Source organism: Maylandia zebra, linkage group LG23 (assembly GCF_041146795.1).
Source record: "Maylandia zebra isolate NMK-2024a linkage group LG23, Mzebra_GT3a, whole genome shotgun sequence".
Taxonomy (NCBI): domain Eukaryota; kingdom Metazoa; phylum Chordata; class Actinopteri; order Cichliformes; family Cichlidae; genus Maylandia; species Maylandia zebra.
The window spans coordinates 7,672,811-7,689,599 of NC_135188.1; the positions used below are offsets into that span (position 1 = coordinate 7,672,811).

The 16,789-nt window shown below is 39.9% G+C and overlaps 4 protein-coding genes across 11 annotated transcripts in view; 2 read left to right on the top strand and 2 right to left on the bottom strand.

Annotated features, from left to right (window-relative positions):
* The first annotated feature begins 634 nt into the window (after positions 1 to 634).
* LOC143414952 (uncharacterized) lies at positions 635 to 8,529 on the top strand. Of its 3 annotated transcripts, none has more exons than XR_013095563.1 (6): positions 635 to 1,166; positions 5,278 to 5,357; positions 5,487 to 5,653; positions 5,758 to 5,822; positions 5,932 to 6,028; positions 7,630 to 8,529. XR_013095563.1 is itself a non-coding variant. In XM_076880037.1 (6 exons), exons 1-6 carry the CDS (start codon positions 1,089 to 1,091, stop codon positions 7,711 to 7,713), a joined length of 516 nt encoding a protein of 171 aa, XP_076736152.1. In that variant the 5' UTR covers positions 637 to 1,088; the 3' UTR covers positions 7,714 to 8,529. The 3 variants fall into 3 exon arrangements, 2 of the variants coding, with proteins under 2 accessions (XP_076736153.1, XP_076736152.1); XM_076880037.1 differs by having other exon boundaries at positions 637 to 1,166; positions 5,487 to 5,598; XM_076880038.1 differs by lacking the exon at positions 5,932 to 6,028 and having other exon boundaries at positions 636 to 1,166; positions 5,487 to 5,598.
* On the bottom strand, positions 2,240 to 4,367 carry pigc (phosphatidylinositol glycan anchor biosynthesis, class C). Its single transcript, XM_004557213.5, has 3 exons — positions 4,228 to 4,367; positions 3,352 to 3,583; positions 2,240 to 3,257 (listed from the first exon to the last, which is right to left on the bottom strand). Exons 2-3 carry the CDS (start codon positions 3,577 to 3,579, stop codon positions 2,601 to 2,603), a joined length of 885 nt encoding a protein of 294 aa, XP_004557270.1. The 5' UTR covers positions 3,580 to 3,583; positions 4,228 to 4,367; the 3' UTR covers positions 2,240 to 2,600.
* On the bottom strand, positions 7,232 to 11,443 carry tmed5 (transmembrane p24 trafficking protein 5). Its single transcript, XM_004557214.3, has 4 exons — positions 11,118 to 11,443; positions 10,045 to 10,142; positions 9,777 to 9,957; positions 7,232 to 9,153 (listed from the first exon to the last, which is right to left on the bottom strand). Exons 1-4 carry the CDS (start codon positions 11,316 to 11,318, stop codon positions 8,935 to 8,937), a joined length of 699 nt encoding a protein of 232 aa, XP_004557271.1. The 5' UTR covers positions 11,319 to 11,443; the 3' UTR covers positions 7,232 to 8,934.
* Positions 11,444 to 12,480: 1,037 nt separating this feature from the next.
* The window catches only part of suco (SUN domain containing ossification factor), a 42,790-nt gene continuing 38,481 nt past the window's right edge, over positions 12,481 to 16,789 (top strand). For all 6 annotated transcript variants that reach the window (XM_004557206.5, XM_012920744.5, XM_004557207.5 and 3 more), the window contains exon 1: positions 12,481 to 12,723. In XM_004557206.5, the coding sequence (XP_004557263.1) occupies positions 12,671 to 12,723 (53 nt within the window). In that variant the 5' untranslated portion in view covers positions 12,481 to 12,670. The remainder of the gene's footprint in view (positions 12,724 to 16,789) is intronic.

Consider the following 16,789-nt stretch of genomic DNA (forward strand, 5'->3'; position numbering starts at 1 on the left):
CTGTCTTGACTTTTGTACAAGGTGAAGTGTTTGCTATGTGCCAGGGAGCTGGGATATAACAACAACACCTCATCCATGCTTAGGCACTACAGAGCTTTGCATGAGAATAAGGGGGACACCGATTGTGGAGCAAGACCAGGTGAGCCATCAAATGCAGTGATAATATAGGATGCAGTAATGTTACTAAATGATATAACAATATTATACAACTGTTATAAGTTACGTGTGTGATATTTATATTTGTGCTTTATCTTTATTGTCTTTCCTCAGGAGAACAATCTCAAATAGATGAAGACCTGGTCAGCATGGTGATTGAGGACTCCCAGCCATTTAGCATTGTGGAGGACAAAGGATTCAAAAGATTTGTTAAATCATTAAATCCCAGCTATGTTCTCCCCACTAAAAAGGTCGTAAAAGCAGTGAAAATTTAGTTTTTACAGAATAAAATGTGAACAGGCAGGACTGAGGCTCAAAGCCTCAGTGTGTAGCTGTCCATACCTCAACGTTACAAAAGCACAACTACTGTCCACACCCCAACCACACCTCACCTCACAGTAAATGATCATTTCCATTTCAAGCATTTCCAAATAATCATTTCCCATACTGCCAGTATAAATATACACAGTGTACTGCCATCACTACAATATACATGTTTTACACACTCCTTTTGTTGTTGACATTTACAGGCTGTGTGCAAAATGCCACACTCTTCAAATTCATGCCAGCTATTATTTTTACGTCCAGTAGGTGTCCTGCTAGAGCAAATGAAGCTTCATGAAGCTTCGCGTTGGGGTGAACCAATTGGATGAAAAGCTTCAGTGCTTCATGGGGCTTCATCTGCCCATCACTACATAATACCCGTTTATATGTAGGTGTGTGTGTGTGTGTGCGTGTTTGTAAAGTGTATGCGTTCTCACTGGTGTGTAAATAAACTCCGACTGGAAGACGAAGGAAAAAAAACTAAACATAAACATTTTAACCTGTGACGCGTTGTTACCACGGCACACTCTCTACTGTAGTTCTTCGAAGGAGGCCGCACAGCTACAAGCAGCTCGGCTGAACATCTTACCTGCTGCGCTGTTCAGACCATGGGGCCAACACTGCAGTCAAAACCAGCTGCAAAGCCCGCCGTCAAACGTCGCACCAGGACAAAGAAAGAAGTGAAGGTATGACACCTAGCGACCACCGCGCATTGTTGCCAGGTCGGCTGCACTAGTGCCCGCTGATGCCGTCATAGCTCACTTATTTGGTCATTAGCTGCTAACCCAGAGGCTCCTAAACAACATATAGCAGTAGTTCTGGTGTAGTTTCTACAGCAAATTTTTGTTTTTTACATGTTGCAATTAAAGCAAAAAGCAAGAGGAGACAATGTGTCGCCATGTAGTTGTTCTTTAATCTGAGCCAAAAATTAAAAATAAACAGAGGAACCCCGGTCTGTTTCACACTGTGTGCTGAGCAAACTGGGAGGTCATCAGCATAAAGTTGTTTTTGGTTTTTTTAATGGAAGTTTGACTAAATTAGGTAGGCAAACTTCCGCCATGTTGCTCTCTGTCGACCGAAAACACCTTGTCAACAGGTGTTGCTCATCGGATGTGACGTCACTGATTGGGATTTGAACGGAAGGCGACATGAAAGACCCTCATCTTTTTCATTGACTGTAGAAAACGTCTACATTTTCTTACCTCAGTGCTCATGACACATTTCATATTTCGGGCCATATTTAAATTCACAACACAGCAACAATGTTACAACATATTGTCCCTTTGTGTGTATGTGTGTTGTTTTTTTTTATTAAAAACACCTTAATAGTAAAGGACAGAAAGTTTGATAACAACTGAAACATGACCCCCCCAAAAAGTACCATATTTTACAAGATTCATGAAGTTATCATTATATGGGGTGTGTAGCTCCACTGTGTAGTAGCTGAAGTGAACGCAACCCGGTTTAACCCTGGAAGGAGACAAATCCCTTCCAGGGTTTTTAAATCAAGAATGACACCTGGTGTAAAAATCTGCCAAATCAAACACTAGGAACAACCTGCTGTGCTGATGACTTGTGAACAAGGGACATGGTAACTCTAAAAACTGCGGCTATGTCTTATATTAAGCTTGTAGTGTGTAGCAGGTAAAACAGCTTCTTGTAGTATTGTATTGAATAACACTGAAGAAATACTCTCATTACCAAAATACACAATGAAATCCTAAAAGTCTTCTAATATTTACAAATAATTTGTGGAAAATGGAATTACAGCCCTTTATATGTGATTTCATTTTTTCTTACAGAGATTTGCAAACCATTAACATCCTGTAACAAGTCATATTATTAGTTGAGACCTTTCGCACAAACGGAGGTAAATTACAAAACAGTAGCAGCTTGAACATTAAAAACCATCCTCATACTACCTGGAAGAGAATAATAGTTTGTCATTGCTTTCCAATCATACATGAACCAGTGATAAAAAAAAACAAAACAGTTAAAATTAGTCCTTTTACATGCACAGCACCAAGAAACCAGCACTATGACAGTGAATTGGTTCATATAAAATTCAGTTACACTTTTAATATCAGTTTGTTTAGGAGCTGCTTGTGCTAGGCTGCTTATTAGTGAAGGAAGCGGCTCAGGTCCTCACGAATCTCAGCCTCATCCCAGGGTCCATGAATGTTGTCTTTGTGCCTCTGCAGCCTGACAAGCAGGAAAGGACAGAGCAGTGTTACACTTGCTAAAGCCAGGGTTAAGAGCACAGCTCCACCCAGCGTCTGAGACCCCAGACCTACTATCCCTCCAATGCAAACTCCCATGCACACCCCAGTAAAATGGCCAGGGGCATTCTCCCTCAGCGTCTGCAGCAGGCAGGGCCACAGAGCAAACACCAGCAGGGCGCAGCTTAGCATGGCGAAAGTGTGCAGAGCTCCGGGTAACCTAGAGGCTAGGCACACCGAGGCAAACAGAGCTGCATTTAAAGAGAGGCTTCCAGGAGGCGATGGCTGGGCGTAAGGAAACGACACCAAATGGGCCAGCAGCATCAAAGCAGACATGGCGTACACAGTGTCTGTACTCACAGACTCTGTTAGTGTCTTAAGAACTGGCGAGAAGCCAAAGGTGAAGGAAAGGAAAATGGCTGCACTCTGTAAATCGGCCAGATGAGTGCGGGGTTCACCACATGATTCAACGCGAGATGTCAAGGCTTGATGAAGTCCATAACCCAGTAGGGCACAGATGAGGCTGGACCACAGCAACGTCTCAGGCAGCAGCAGACCCTGTGAAGAAAGTAGAGCTCTTTAATAACCCGCTCCATTTGGTAAAGACACTTTGTGCTTCAAAGATTGGGGGGGGGGGGACCCAAAGCAGTACCTGCTCCATGTAGAGCCAGAGGGTGATAAAAATGGCCACACAAGACAGCTGCTGTCCTACAAATCCAGCTTCCTTCACTACAGCCCAGTAACGGTACTGCCGGATGCCCTCGTTCCTGCGTAACTCCTCCAAGAACCGCTGGTCTACGTAGTTATCTGGAAAAGGCTGGCGTTCCCACAGCACCTTACGCCATGGCACAGCTGGACCTGGGGCACCATCTGGCCCCATCACCCTGATTTCAACACACAAAACACAGACGGTGGAGAGTTTGAGACCAGCAGGGGTGTTTTATCCACTACTTAAATGATCTGTCATACCTGCAATCTTTGTTATGTGGTTTTCATTATTTGTGGTTTCCTCGTAGTCTTTTGCACTGCTTACCCAGTAATGTCCCATTATAAACACATTATGTTTCTGAATATTGCACGACTGGAAAGCCCTTTGGTTAAAGTTACTACCGTTTTGTGACATGACTTGACTCAAAGTGGCTAGGGAAATTTATCATTATTTTACTAAACATATTAAGCCTTACAGACAAGGCTTAAAGTAGCAGGCCAACCAGGGTCCTTTTCTGGGTTCATAAAAAGACTTCAAAAGCTCTAAAGCTGATATAATATTATGTTGTTTTTAGGTAGTTCACCCACAGCTCTGTTAGCCAAACAAATGTTGGATCTGAACAACATTTGAAGCGTTTTCTTTGCTGTCAAGTGAATGGATATAATCTCTGAGTCTGTCTATTATAAAACTACTGGTTCTTCCGGTTTAAAAAAGGGACAATAAGCCCGCGCATCTCCGGTACGCACGAGTGTAAAAACAATAATGTGCTGAGTTAACTGAAATACCTACAAAAATATTTCTTAGGTGTTTTCCACCTACCTGGAATATGGTTTTACTCAGCGCCGATGCTACAATCTCATCCTGACAGTATCCCGGAAGTAAAGCGCTTTAGCTGCAGCGACCTCTTGGAGAACTCTGTTCTTCTTCTTCTGGCGCTCTCTGAAGTAGCTACACTGGCGTGCTGCTGCCCTCTACTGTCTGCTGGTCAGACTCTTCTTGACATTTTTATATGTCATTAATACAGTCCAAGACCTCTTATTATATATATTGTACGATATAATAATAATAATAATAATAATAATAATAATAATAATAATAATAATAATAATAATATGATGGATCCACCTAAATGAGGAAAAAAAAATTATAATCAAGCAAGGTGTAAAGAATAAATACAGTTTATTTACCTCTGCTCTCAGGTATTTAATCAACCTCTGAAGTGAGTATTTGCTTCAGTGGTTGTTTCTAGTTATTACTTGGATATTTTACATTCACAGCCAGCCCATTGAACATATTAGGGAGTGAGCTAGGAATGTGGAGATTTAGCTCATCCCACAACCTGGGATTTCTCTTTCTACTTATTTCAGGGAAGTAAGAACTCCTCTTCCACCTTTCCCCACATATCCTGACTCAGTTCTTTAACAAAATTGTTTATACCAGATTGGCATCATGAAAGTCTGCATGCTAAATGTTTCCCTCTACTCCCATGTGTACTGGTACTAACATCATTAGAATTGCCTATTGTATACAGTATGATAAATGTTTGTATATGAAATCTGGGTTTGGATATAGTTTTCTCTTGCTCTCTTCATGAATGTGAGTGCATCTTTGCAGGGAACCTTACGATCTGATATAATAATCTGTGGTTAGCATGCCACGCGCCTGTGCTGAAAATGAAATTGTAGATCTGTGTATGAATTTCATCTGCGTTCACCAGTCTGAAAGGGTATGCCCCTTGATTTTGATTTTTTTTTAATATGTCAGGATTCAAAAGTCAACTTTGGTATCTGTGAATAACCGTGCTTTGTTTGAAAAGCACATTGGCGCTGTCTGTCCACTTTATGACAGTACCTTTTTTTCTTTTGCAAGTTGCCTGTGCTGAACATACGTAGCCCATTCTGTGCTGAAGTTATAAGACCAAACCCACAGACCGAAGTGGCTTCAAAAAGGTAATCAGGCATTTTAAAGTTCTAGGAAAATATTCTTAGAGTGGCAATAGTTTATGTCAATTTTAAAATTGTTTGTCTTGTTGATTGTGATATTAATCAATACGCTCATCTGTATCGTGATAATAACAGCTTCTCAAAGTGTAGACCACAGCCCCATGTCTCCCTGACAACAGCTCAGGCAGCCAGCAGTCATGTCAGCTCCAGCTCGGGGTCAAAGGAGCCACAAACGCCGACCACCACGGTAAATTCTGCCAACACAAAGAAACCCTGGAAAAGAACATTTAATTCCCAACAAGGTTTCTACATTCTCTACTCTTCCACTTTCCACTAAATTCATGTTGTTGTATTATTACTTTATGATTTAATCTTTGCCACATCTGTTCTATATTTGACTTTACAGAGGAAATCATTTCATAACGGTGTTTCCATGAGTACCCGGTCGTGCATACAGGGTGTGATAGGCCCGTAAGTATCATGAAACGTGATATTTTGTGGATTGACTAAAGCAAGTAAGTCGCAGTAACGTTTTCATTCTGCTTCTTCCCACCGTGTTACATTCACTGTACTTTGGAAGGGCCTGTGTTACTACACTACAAGAATGTCTGATCATCACATCTCTGCACCACCGCACCACGAAGGACATGTTAGAAGCCAAGCAGCTTCACGGCAGGGTAAATTATCCTTACAGATACCCTAGGTATTCTACAAGCATCTGCATAACTGGTTTATACACCCCGCTCATATGCAGTAAAACCAGGCTTGTTACTGTATGCACAAACATGTCGAAATGATTGTAAAAGAAGGTCTATTCATAACGCTGTTTCAAAAAAAGGTTTGGATGCTTTGGAAAAAGATGATATTTACAACATATCAAATGCTCCAAGTGAGAATCTTAAATTTTTTTTTTTTAAAAATATATATATAAATAAATATTAAGTTGATTTGTTGCATTTTAACTTCCATAATTATCGAAACTGTTGTAAATTTGTATTTTTCTTTTTTTGGTGACTGGTCTGGACTGCTGGTTGCCATGTAGCTACTATAATACAGCCAGAACATGGTTTGCATTGTCTTACTGACCTAAGGAAGCCTTCTCTGAAACAGACATCATCTAGATGGCAGCATTTGTTGTGTGCCAAAATCTGTTTAGCAGATGCACAAGTTGTCCTTGCTGTATGCATGACCGCCCCTATATACTGTCACAGATGCTGGTATTTTTAACAGTACAGTGAGATTAAGCCAGATGGTCTTCTTTAGCCTGAAGAATACACCAACCAAGAAAAAGATCAAATAAAATTTTGAATGATTTGATAACAGCTCAGTTATCATTTAGCCAGGAAGTCTTACGTTTTTAAATCTCTTTTTCTTAAATGTCCTGGGCCAAGAGAGGCAGCACACCTTGTACGGTTGCATGCAGTAGTTTTTCAAAGTATTCCTAAGCCTATTGAAACACTTGACACTTCTCTACGGGATGCTCTTTTTTTTAAAATACCCATCCCTATTACTAATAAACCTAATTACCTGTGGGAACATTTCACCAGATGTTGCCCTTGTCTCACCTTTTTTGAAAGATGTTACTGTCATTAGCATATGCTAACCAAAAAAAATAAAATTTCTCACTTTGAGCATCGAATATAATGGCTTTGCATTGATGACAAAGATAATTTCTGTTTTTAAATCTACATTTGAATCACAGTATCACACTCTTTGGGGGGGAATATAACAACAGAATGCAGAGGTCAGAAAAAAGGTGAAGCTGTTTAATCTGCAGAAATTTTCAACTGCAGGATATTAGCTAAATAAATATGATGCCACTTTCCCTCTTCTCCCACTGCTGTTTTATGACAGAAAACATTTCTCAAAGACAATGAAGCTGTAGACACAAACTTTTATTACTCAGTAACATAGAAATACTTAAAAAAAAAACGTTGTTCTTTTGTTTTTGTAGAATTCTGAAAGCATGTTAAAAATTGATCAAAAAATATTTTTTATTACCAATACATCACTTATTAGAATCCAGACATACAGTACGTAAATACCAGTGACAGCAACCATACATGAGAATAAGGAAAAGCACTGACACTGAGGCAGATGATGACCATTTCTCACAACCAGACATCCAATATTATTACAGGCATCCAAAGAATTTGTGATTGACATATGCACATACCGTGTGGCAAAATGTTATAACTGTAAACCAATTAGTCTACTCAGTTTGGTTTTATTCACTTCTAACAAAAGATAAACTCACTGTATGATCTTCACCTTACAGCACAAGGCAAAAATCAGAAGACTGCAACATGAAGCATCGAGCCAAGGTAGTGAGCAGCCAGGGTTCCACAGTGGAGATGAATAAACATCAATAAAAACTACAACCGCAGTAGCAGTTTAATACAATACAAGTAACAGGTAACAAACTGGTGTTATTCCAACCGTGTAGACTGTGGACCCATTTTTGTTTGCCAAAATGGGGTTCTGTGGGATCTGAGGCAGTGCAAGGACCTGGAAAAGTATGTTGAAAAGAGGAAAAAAAACAAACAAACAAAAAAAAAACAAAAAAAAACAAACAAAACCACAAGGCAAAGGATAGTTTATGCATATTAAACCAACCAGTGCATTGAAGTAGTGGCAATGACCTTCCAGATGTCACTCAGATAGAAATAGACTTCTGTCACAGGAGAGACGGGCAGGCTCAACATCTTCACACAGTAGGTGGCTGTAAGTAGACACCCAGCAGCAGCAGACAGGCTTCACAGCGGCGGCGCTGGCTGGCAGCCATTCAGGCCACAAGTCCACAAATCATGGCAGAGGAGAGTGGGGCAGTAGTTATAAAGAGATTTGGAGATGGCCCGTTTCCTTCTCTTGCGGTCTTTTGGGTGCCAAAGAGTAGCATTGCAGTGCAGCCCTGTATTTTCAGTATTGGCATGAAGGGGAATATGTGGCTGAATTGTAACAACATAAATATTTGTGGCAATAAGAAAAGTATTCAAAGGCCTCACCAATAGGCAAAAGGCTGGGAGCGAAATCCAAATGAATAAGGCATCTTATTGTAAGGGGAAGACACACTAACAGACTGGCAGCACCTCTCACTCCTATCTGACAGAAATAACAGGCCCCAGACCATTCCTTCATCTAGTTTAGCTTAACCTATGTTGAAATTAATTTTTTTTTTTTTAAAAAGGAAGAAAAAAAGAAGACATTTTTGCATTTGGCCTGGCTCCATTAGAAAAATAGTTGCATTGTAAATGTGCTTCTATCACTGATGAACTACAGCAGTTGGGGGGACCTATCAAACAAGATGCATGTTTTTTCAAGAAAGACAGAGCTAGGTTGTATGTAAAGTTGAGAGTCATAAGTTTTTCCAAACCTGGGGTTTCCTTCAAGCTGCAACGACTTAAAAGACCAGAGCAACAACTGTGGTAAATTGGCTCTTTATCATTGTGTGTGTAAGTGTGCATATATATATATATAATATCCTTGATTAAAAGTCACAAAAGGGGAAATCAGCTGAAAAAATCCATAAGGTTTTTGTGGGCAACTGTGTCAGTCTCTCTGTTTCACTCCATTTCAGGTTGTGTTATGTTCGAATTTTCCGTTTATCTTCAAACAGCGAGCGGACTAGGTAGACCTGAACCCCCGAGACCAGAACCATAGCAATGAGATTGACCACTGACCAAAAGTTCACCCTTTCAAAGTTACTCTCCTGGATGTTTCGGTCACGAGCCTCGAACGCTCGCAGAAGCGTCTGGATCTGAGAGCTTTTTCCCAGCCGAGCCTTCACATTGTTGATGGTGTCCTGAAGGAGAGGAGAAAAGCAGGTCATACTGAGGGAATCTGAGAAGAAAGCTAATAGATCCACTGTACTCTTTATGTAAATTTTACTTGACCAATGTTAAACAAAAACAAAGCAGGTAATCAGAGTGAGTCTGAAATGGTGTTCCTTCCTCCTTGAAAAAACTACTTCCTCAACAGCTGGGGGACAAATTTCCTACCTCTTACCAAGATGACAAGGCTATGTGACTTATGCCACAAATTTAGGCTATTTTTAGCAAATGAGTGGTGCAAGCTGAAACAATTGGCCGCCCTCAGCCAGTAGGTGAGAGTTCATGACATTGTCCTTTCTTGTGACACACTTCGTGTAACTTTACATGTTGGTGATGGATTATGTGCTATTTTGTTGGCAGTGTGTTCGGTCACTTTGCACCCCCCGTGTCATCCTGGATGATCCTCTGAAATATCTCAGGCAACAGAGGGACAAAGTCTAAAAATGCAAGTGGGAATAAAACCAACACACTCTGAATCTAATTTAACCACCTACCATCTATCAGTGCTATTAAGGTTTAAAGCTCACACATTCAAATCTATTAAAACGACAGGTTTGGAATGTGTTGAATTTATTCAAACAAGACCAACTCTCACCATAATGTCTTCCAGCTTCATGTCCAGGATGTCTGTTCCCTGGACGTACTCCTTCCAGTCATCTGGGTCTTCATCTGTATCCATGTTGTCCAGGATCAACTCGAAGAAGATGAGCTTCTCAGAGACTGAGCTGAACGTGTTGTCAAAGCAGAACATGTAGTCTCCCTCCTCAGTGTCTATGCTGGAAGAAAGCACAAGCAGTAAGATCTTCCCCCAAACACCTGAGTTATTAATGTCAGTTTTTAAATAGAAGATCGGAGCTACTTACGTGTGGACACCATCAGACTTGTGGTAGTCACTGAATAGCATTTGGCCCGATGGAGAGAAGACAGTGAAGTCTACATCAAGGCCTGCACCATCTAACACCTGCGGATGGAAGCATTCATATCAGCCCTCAACCCCTGAGAAATTCACATCTGTTGTGGCTTACTAATGCTTGTTTTAACACATGAGATGTCAGGAATATTGTTTTTTTTGTAAGGAGTCTGACATTTATGCAGCTAAATAACAAATTAAAACTCTGTGACGTCACACAGGAAGAATAGATTCCGATTCTCTGCGTAACCTGCACACTGACCTGCAAAACAGGTTCCCAACAATATGAAAATCAAGGTGTGAACCAATTTACTTGTTGCTTCTTTTGCTCTGGATTTAAAACAGTAGTAAACGAGTGTAGGCTGCATGTGGTTTGAATGATGTAACTGAAGAAAGTATTCACATCCTGTACTGAAGTAAAAGTACAAATGCAACACTTTTAAATGTACTCCGTTACAAGTAAAAATAGCTACTATCGAAATCATTACATTATACTTAAAGTTTTAAAAGCATCACCCAAATTTTAATGTAACAGTTAAGTTTTACTGCTGTATCTGGTTTAAGTGGACTCCATTTGAGCTCTTTTTAAAATTCAACTATTTTCTGAACATTGCGAATATAATACTGAGAAATCTTTAGAATTTCTGGCACCCAGTAAAATGATTATTTTTATATCTCTACGCCTTTACTTGTATGGACTGCTCGGTAGCTTAACTGATAAAATAATCATTAGTCAAATAAAAGCTGTAAAGCAAATAGCTACCAGTAAAACACTTCGAAATAAAAGTAGAACATTAGTTAGATATAGAAAGCATAAATACCTTAAACGTGTACCTGGCTAAATTGCCTTAATTATATTCCATTATTGGAATAAGTACCACAACTAAAGATCTAATCAACAGGTTTCACAAGTGTAATATGTCAACGCTGATTTGATTTGGCAGATAGCAGTGTGAAGTTTTGGGTTGACCAGCTAACCCCATACAAACCCCAAAACAACATCCCTATTTTATGAGGCTTTATGACCTGATATTCAATCTCCAGTGAGGCATCATTCTTCATGGTCTGGTAGAAGCACTCCTTTCGACCGGCGGGCAGAGTGAACGTGAAGTCGCTGTCAAGAGACTGAGAGAAGGCAGCCAGCACCACTAACCTCTCCGAGACCAGTGAGACAAACACGGACAGGACACACAAAAATAGCCGGACCATCTTCATGGTCAAAGCCATGACCCTAAAAGTCCCAAAGACCCAGAAATGTGATTAAAGAGGCCGGCCACAGTGCTGGTCAGTCAGCGGCTGTTAGCTACCTTCGCCCGAAGTTGACTTCTAGTTGAAATGTTCTGAAGATTGGCGACAGCTTAGGACCCCGCCGAAATAAAAATTAAAAAATGTGTTTTATAATTTGCTAAAAAAACCCCACCTTTTTATTTCACTGTTGATCCAAGCATCTGGTGTATGTACTTTTTTGTATTTATTAAGTATGTGAAATAAACCACACACAATTTTAAAAAAGTCAGGCAAATTATTCAGGGCCTCAATGGAATTGCACTTTGGGATTTGTAGTCCTATTGTTCCATGCGGTATGAGCGTACGTAGAAAACCACCCTACTTTAAATGTGTTTTATGTGGTAAATGAAATAAACCAAGACTTGTATTTGTTTTGATCTTTTTGTTTTCCACAAACGTGTAAGTGACGAAGTGTTAACTTGTTAAAAGCAGAGTTTAAACAAAATCTAAAGTAGGAACGTGACTAATAGCATGCAAAAGTGTAAAATGTGTTTTTAACGAACCAGATATTTTTGTTCTCTTGTTTCTTTATAGTCTAAAAATACAATAGAAACGGATAAGATTACAGTTAAGATAATGTCCCATTATATGATATATAATAAATATAAAAAATTATGTCGGCAGAAAAAAATAATTAGCCCATTTCTCATTAAACACCGATAACCATTTTCCAGGATTTAAAAATATTTATGGGTTTAACTACTTGAAGGTGTTTTCCAGTGGTGAAGAAGGAAGTATACAGTGTACAAATTCTTTCACTCACCCTCATTCATACACCTCATATTTGAATGAATGTAAGTTAATTTACATTTTTTTAAAAAGTGCTAGGACTATATATTCACGTCGACACATTTCACAGTTGAGCAATAACTTTAACTATTGCATGCTTAAGTGATTTGCTTATCAAGAAATAGGTGACGCGTCCTGCTCCACAGCTACCAACTCATCCTCAATCGAAAGGGGTGGGGCTTTCAAATTAAACTAGTGTCGCTAAACGCCTTTTCATTGGGCTACGAATTCTCAACGCTTATTTGATTGGTTAGATTTTTCAGCGGGGGTTGAACATAGCGAGATCCAGCTACTCGTCAACAGCAGTGGCTACAGGAGCCTAAAAGGAGGCGGACAGCTGGTCCGCATAATGAAAAATAGCACCCCCTCAAGTGTGGGATTTGCTGTTTTTCATGTTTAAATTAACACAGGTACTTAAAGATTCTCTTCGGTGTGTTGTGTAGCCGTGATCCATTAGGAGAAAAACCCCAAGGAGCGAGGATGTTGGTCCCCGCGGGAAGATAATGAAGAGACTGCGCGTTTTGTTGGTGTGCCTCATTGTAGCTCTCCTGTGCTGGTAAGCTTTCATCGACATCTAATTCTACATCCTCACTATAATCAACATGTCAGGCAAAACACAGTCCTAACAATAGGTGGAGCAGGCTTTGTGATGCTCGTCCCCACGTAGCTTTGCTTGGTGTCTTCTGCCGCATAATATCCGTCAGTCATCAATGCCCCTGCTACACAGCTAACATTAACAACATTAACAACAATCTGTGGCGTTTTCTGGACTTTCTTATCCTAAGAACAGCTCTGAAATTGTTTTGTTTGTACCCAACTTACTGATAAGCTTTATTTATTAAATGACTTAAATTATGTCAGAAGGTTTGGTAGCCAGCTGTTGACTAGCGGCATAGCTAGCTAACCTAAAAACCAGTGAAGTCGGGCTACTTGTCAGGTAACATCAGTGACCACCAAGGCAAGCTGGAGGCGACCAACTAAACTCTTTATCTCTTAACTTTTTAATGCTAAAAAAATTCAGTCCATCTCCCCTTGATTTAAACTATATTTCATGACTGTTTATTTTCCAATGCCAAATCCATAAGGGCATCAACTGCTATCCTGAAATCGACCAGTCAGTCTGACCGGCTCATAAAAACTCGAGATGACATGTATGTTGTCATATGAAACAAAAAAGCAGCTAAATCAAGGAAATGCTACCATTGTTTGTCCAATGATTTATAAGTTACTACAGTTATAAAACTTCAATGTGTCTTTGTATATTGTACAGAGAAAACCATACTCACAAGAGCTAGCTTATTGTAAAATCATTGTAAAATCACCGAACTTCTACATACTTAACATAGATTTAACAGCGACATATTGGAGATCTGTTATTACATTCTGGTAAATAAGTTCCCCTCCTAAAAATGATAGTTGTTCTCCAAAGTATGTGCGCACAGAGGTCTGGTAGATTAAACAAATTCATGAGTTGTATTAATCTCGGAGGCATGCAGCAGGTAACAGTACGCAGGGTTTGTGGAATGGGATTAGCAGTCTGGCTAAAGTGCCACCTTTATCCAGATTGGTGACTCAGAAGCAGGTAGCTGTCCAGCTTTCTCTGCCATTCTGGTAATTTCTTTGTGATAAATATGTCAGTCTCACTTTATTTGAGAATGTAGATTAGTTTGCTCTTTAGGAGACTAAATAACCTAAAAAATAAATAAATAAAGACACATTTGATGTACGTGAAAATCCACCCATCCGTTTTCTTTGGCTTATCGGTGCTCAGGTTGTGGGTATAGCACAGCTTTTAACTTTTCCTGGGGGATACTGAGGTGTTCCCAAGACAGCCGAGAGACATGGTGTGTGGCGTAGGCCTCCCTTGGGGTAGAGGCGGAAATTTAAAACTCCCAAGCTGTACAAGAAAATTTCACGTTACTTAAAGTGTGTAGTACGTTTCCAGGAAATAATCACCTAATATTTGTGTTCCAAGATCCAGCAATGGTTCTGGTTGCTTTCCTGTAATGGTTATTTGATTCACACTGTTGACTATAGTGTTAAAGGAAGCATGTTTGTCCTTATTTCCTTAAAGCACTGAATTTTAGTAGTCATGTTTTATGGATCATGTCAGGCATTCGTCTTATATAATGTCTTCATGAATAAGTAAAACTTGCACTCCAGCACTTAGTGTACTGTAGCTCCTTCATAGGGTTGCATATTTTGAAAAAGAGTTGCATATTGGCACAAGCAAACAAGAGCTGTTATTGGATTGCAAACCTGGTACTTCATAGCTATTACACAAATAAGATTTGATTTGATGATGAATTGTTATTTATAAATTCCTAATTTAGTCATTTTAAGCACACTTTATATTCTTTTGTAAAGACCCAACATATTATATAGCAAGAAAGCTAACTATTCCAGCAGGCCTGCTGCTTGCAAGTCAAGTGTCTGCTTGCCTATATTAATGGGCCCTTTTTCCACTTTCCCACAAACTAATGACAATGCTGCTACACATACAAACTTCATTAGTAATGCAAACCCTTTTTAGCGTGCAGCTTCTCACTCCTCCTTGCCAACTCTCACACGTCTTGGTAGGAGCAAAGAAATGGGGAATGTGATCCTTGCAGTAATCCGATGGTCTCCAAGGCAGCTGTGATTTTTAGGCTTTGAAAAGGGGGCTCTGTATTAGATTGCTGGTAACAAGTGTCTATGGGTAGGTGTGTCATGATCATTGACCTGATGCTTTTAATAACTCTGCTTGTCCTGCTTCAAATGACCTAGCCTGATGTTGTTTTTGTTGTTCTTTTATGGATCAAAATCTATGCTTTTATTTTATTTCTTTGTGTGTGTGTTTGTGGTTGAATTGTTGCCTGTTTTTATAGGGTGTTTTAAAGCTGCTTGGCAGTACATCTCTATGCTGCAGTACTCAGAGAAGCACAACAAAGTGTTCTGCATGTGTCATGCTGCCCCTTCACGTGTGGTCAGCAAAAGGGATCTTACTGTGCCCACAATAAGCTAGCTCAGACTGTTGACATCAGCATTGAGGGGAGGTGTGTGTGTGTGTGTGTGTGTGTGTGTGTGTGTGTGTGTGTGTGTGTGTGTGTGTGTGTGTGTGTGTGTGTGTGTGTGTGTGTGTGTGTGTGTGTGTGTGTGTGTGTGTGTGTGTGCGCGCGCGCTCTTGACACCGTTTGCATGAAACTGCATATTTCCAGGATGATTATCTGTAATGATAGCTTACCAGATATGTATTTTCTTCTTATTTAGATGCTAACTTTAGCGCAGAAATGTTGTCTGAGTCTGGTGGTTCAGCATTTAAGATAAGAGAGAGATAAGATAAAACTTTATTAATCCCTCGGGTGGGTTCCTCTGGGAAATTTGGTAAGCTGTGAATTGGGATTCATTAGAAGCAGAAGGTAACTTAAAACCCACACAGTCCTCACTCTACAGGTGATTTAGGAAAGTAAACGGGTTGGTCTTGCATGTGTTCTCCTTCTAGGTTAGCACTAAAGCAAATGAACAAACACGTCTTTTGGCATCACAAGCAGATGCAAATAAAACGCCAAAGCACCCTAAAGCAATTTTAACTGCACTAATATAATGACATATGGTAAATGGCCTGTATTTATATAGCGCTTTTACTAGTCCCTAAGGACCCCAAAGCGCTTTACATATCCAGTCATCCACCCATTCACACACACATTCACACACTGGTGATGGCAAGCTACATTGTAGCCACAGCCACCCTGGGGCGCACTGACAGAGGCGAGGCTGCCGGACACTGGCGCCACCGGGCCCTCTGACCACCACCAGTAGGCAACGGGTGAAGTGTCTTGCCCAAGGACACAACGACCGAGACTGTCCAAGCCGGGGTTCGAACCGGCAACCTTCCGATTACAAGGCGAACTCCTAACTCTTGAGCCACAATCGCCATATAAAAGTCCAAGTTAACAGCACAATTAAATTATTCCAGGTTAGAAACTGTTAGAACTTGTTTGACTTTCTGTTAGACAATTGGCATCTTTCTCTTAGTTGTATATTCTGGAAAATTACCCGAGATCCACAAAAGGTTTTCTTTATTTAATTTTTGGGGTGTGTACTCAACGCCCTTTACTGCATATATTGTCACCATCTCATTCTGTCCTTCTGAAGGATGGCATAGAAAGATAATTATTATATAACCTGATTAGTACTTAAGAGATACCTCTGCAACCAAGTGATCAGTTGGGGGTTTTCTATTATATTCCATTAGAGTGTAGATATTGTTAATCATCCAGTTGTTAACAAAATCAGCAAAACATACAGTTTTTGAACATGTTCATTTAGATTGGGCTGTGTGCTGATCGTGTTGAATTTTAATCTACTGACCGTTATGATTTTTATATTTATGATTTTTTTAATTAATTAATTAATTTTTTAATTGTGCTGTTAACTTGGACTTTTATATGTCATTATATTAGTGCAGTTAAAATTGCTTTAGGGTGCTTTGGCGTTTTATTTGCATCTGCTTGTGATGCCAAAAGACGTGTTTGTTCATTTGCTTTGGTGCTAACCTAGAAGGAGAACACATGCAAGACCAACCCGTTTACTTTCCTAAATCACCTGTAGAGTGAGGACTGTGTGGGTTTTAAGTTACCTTC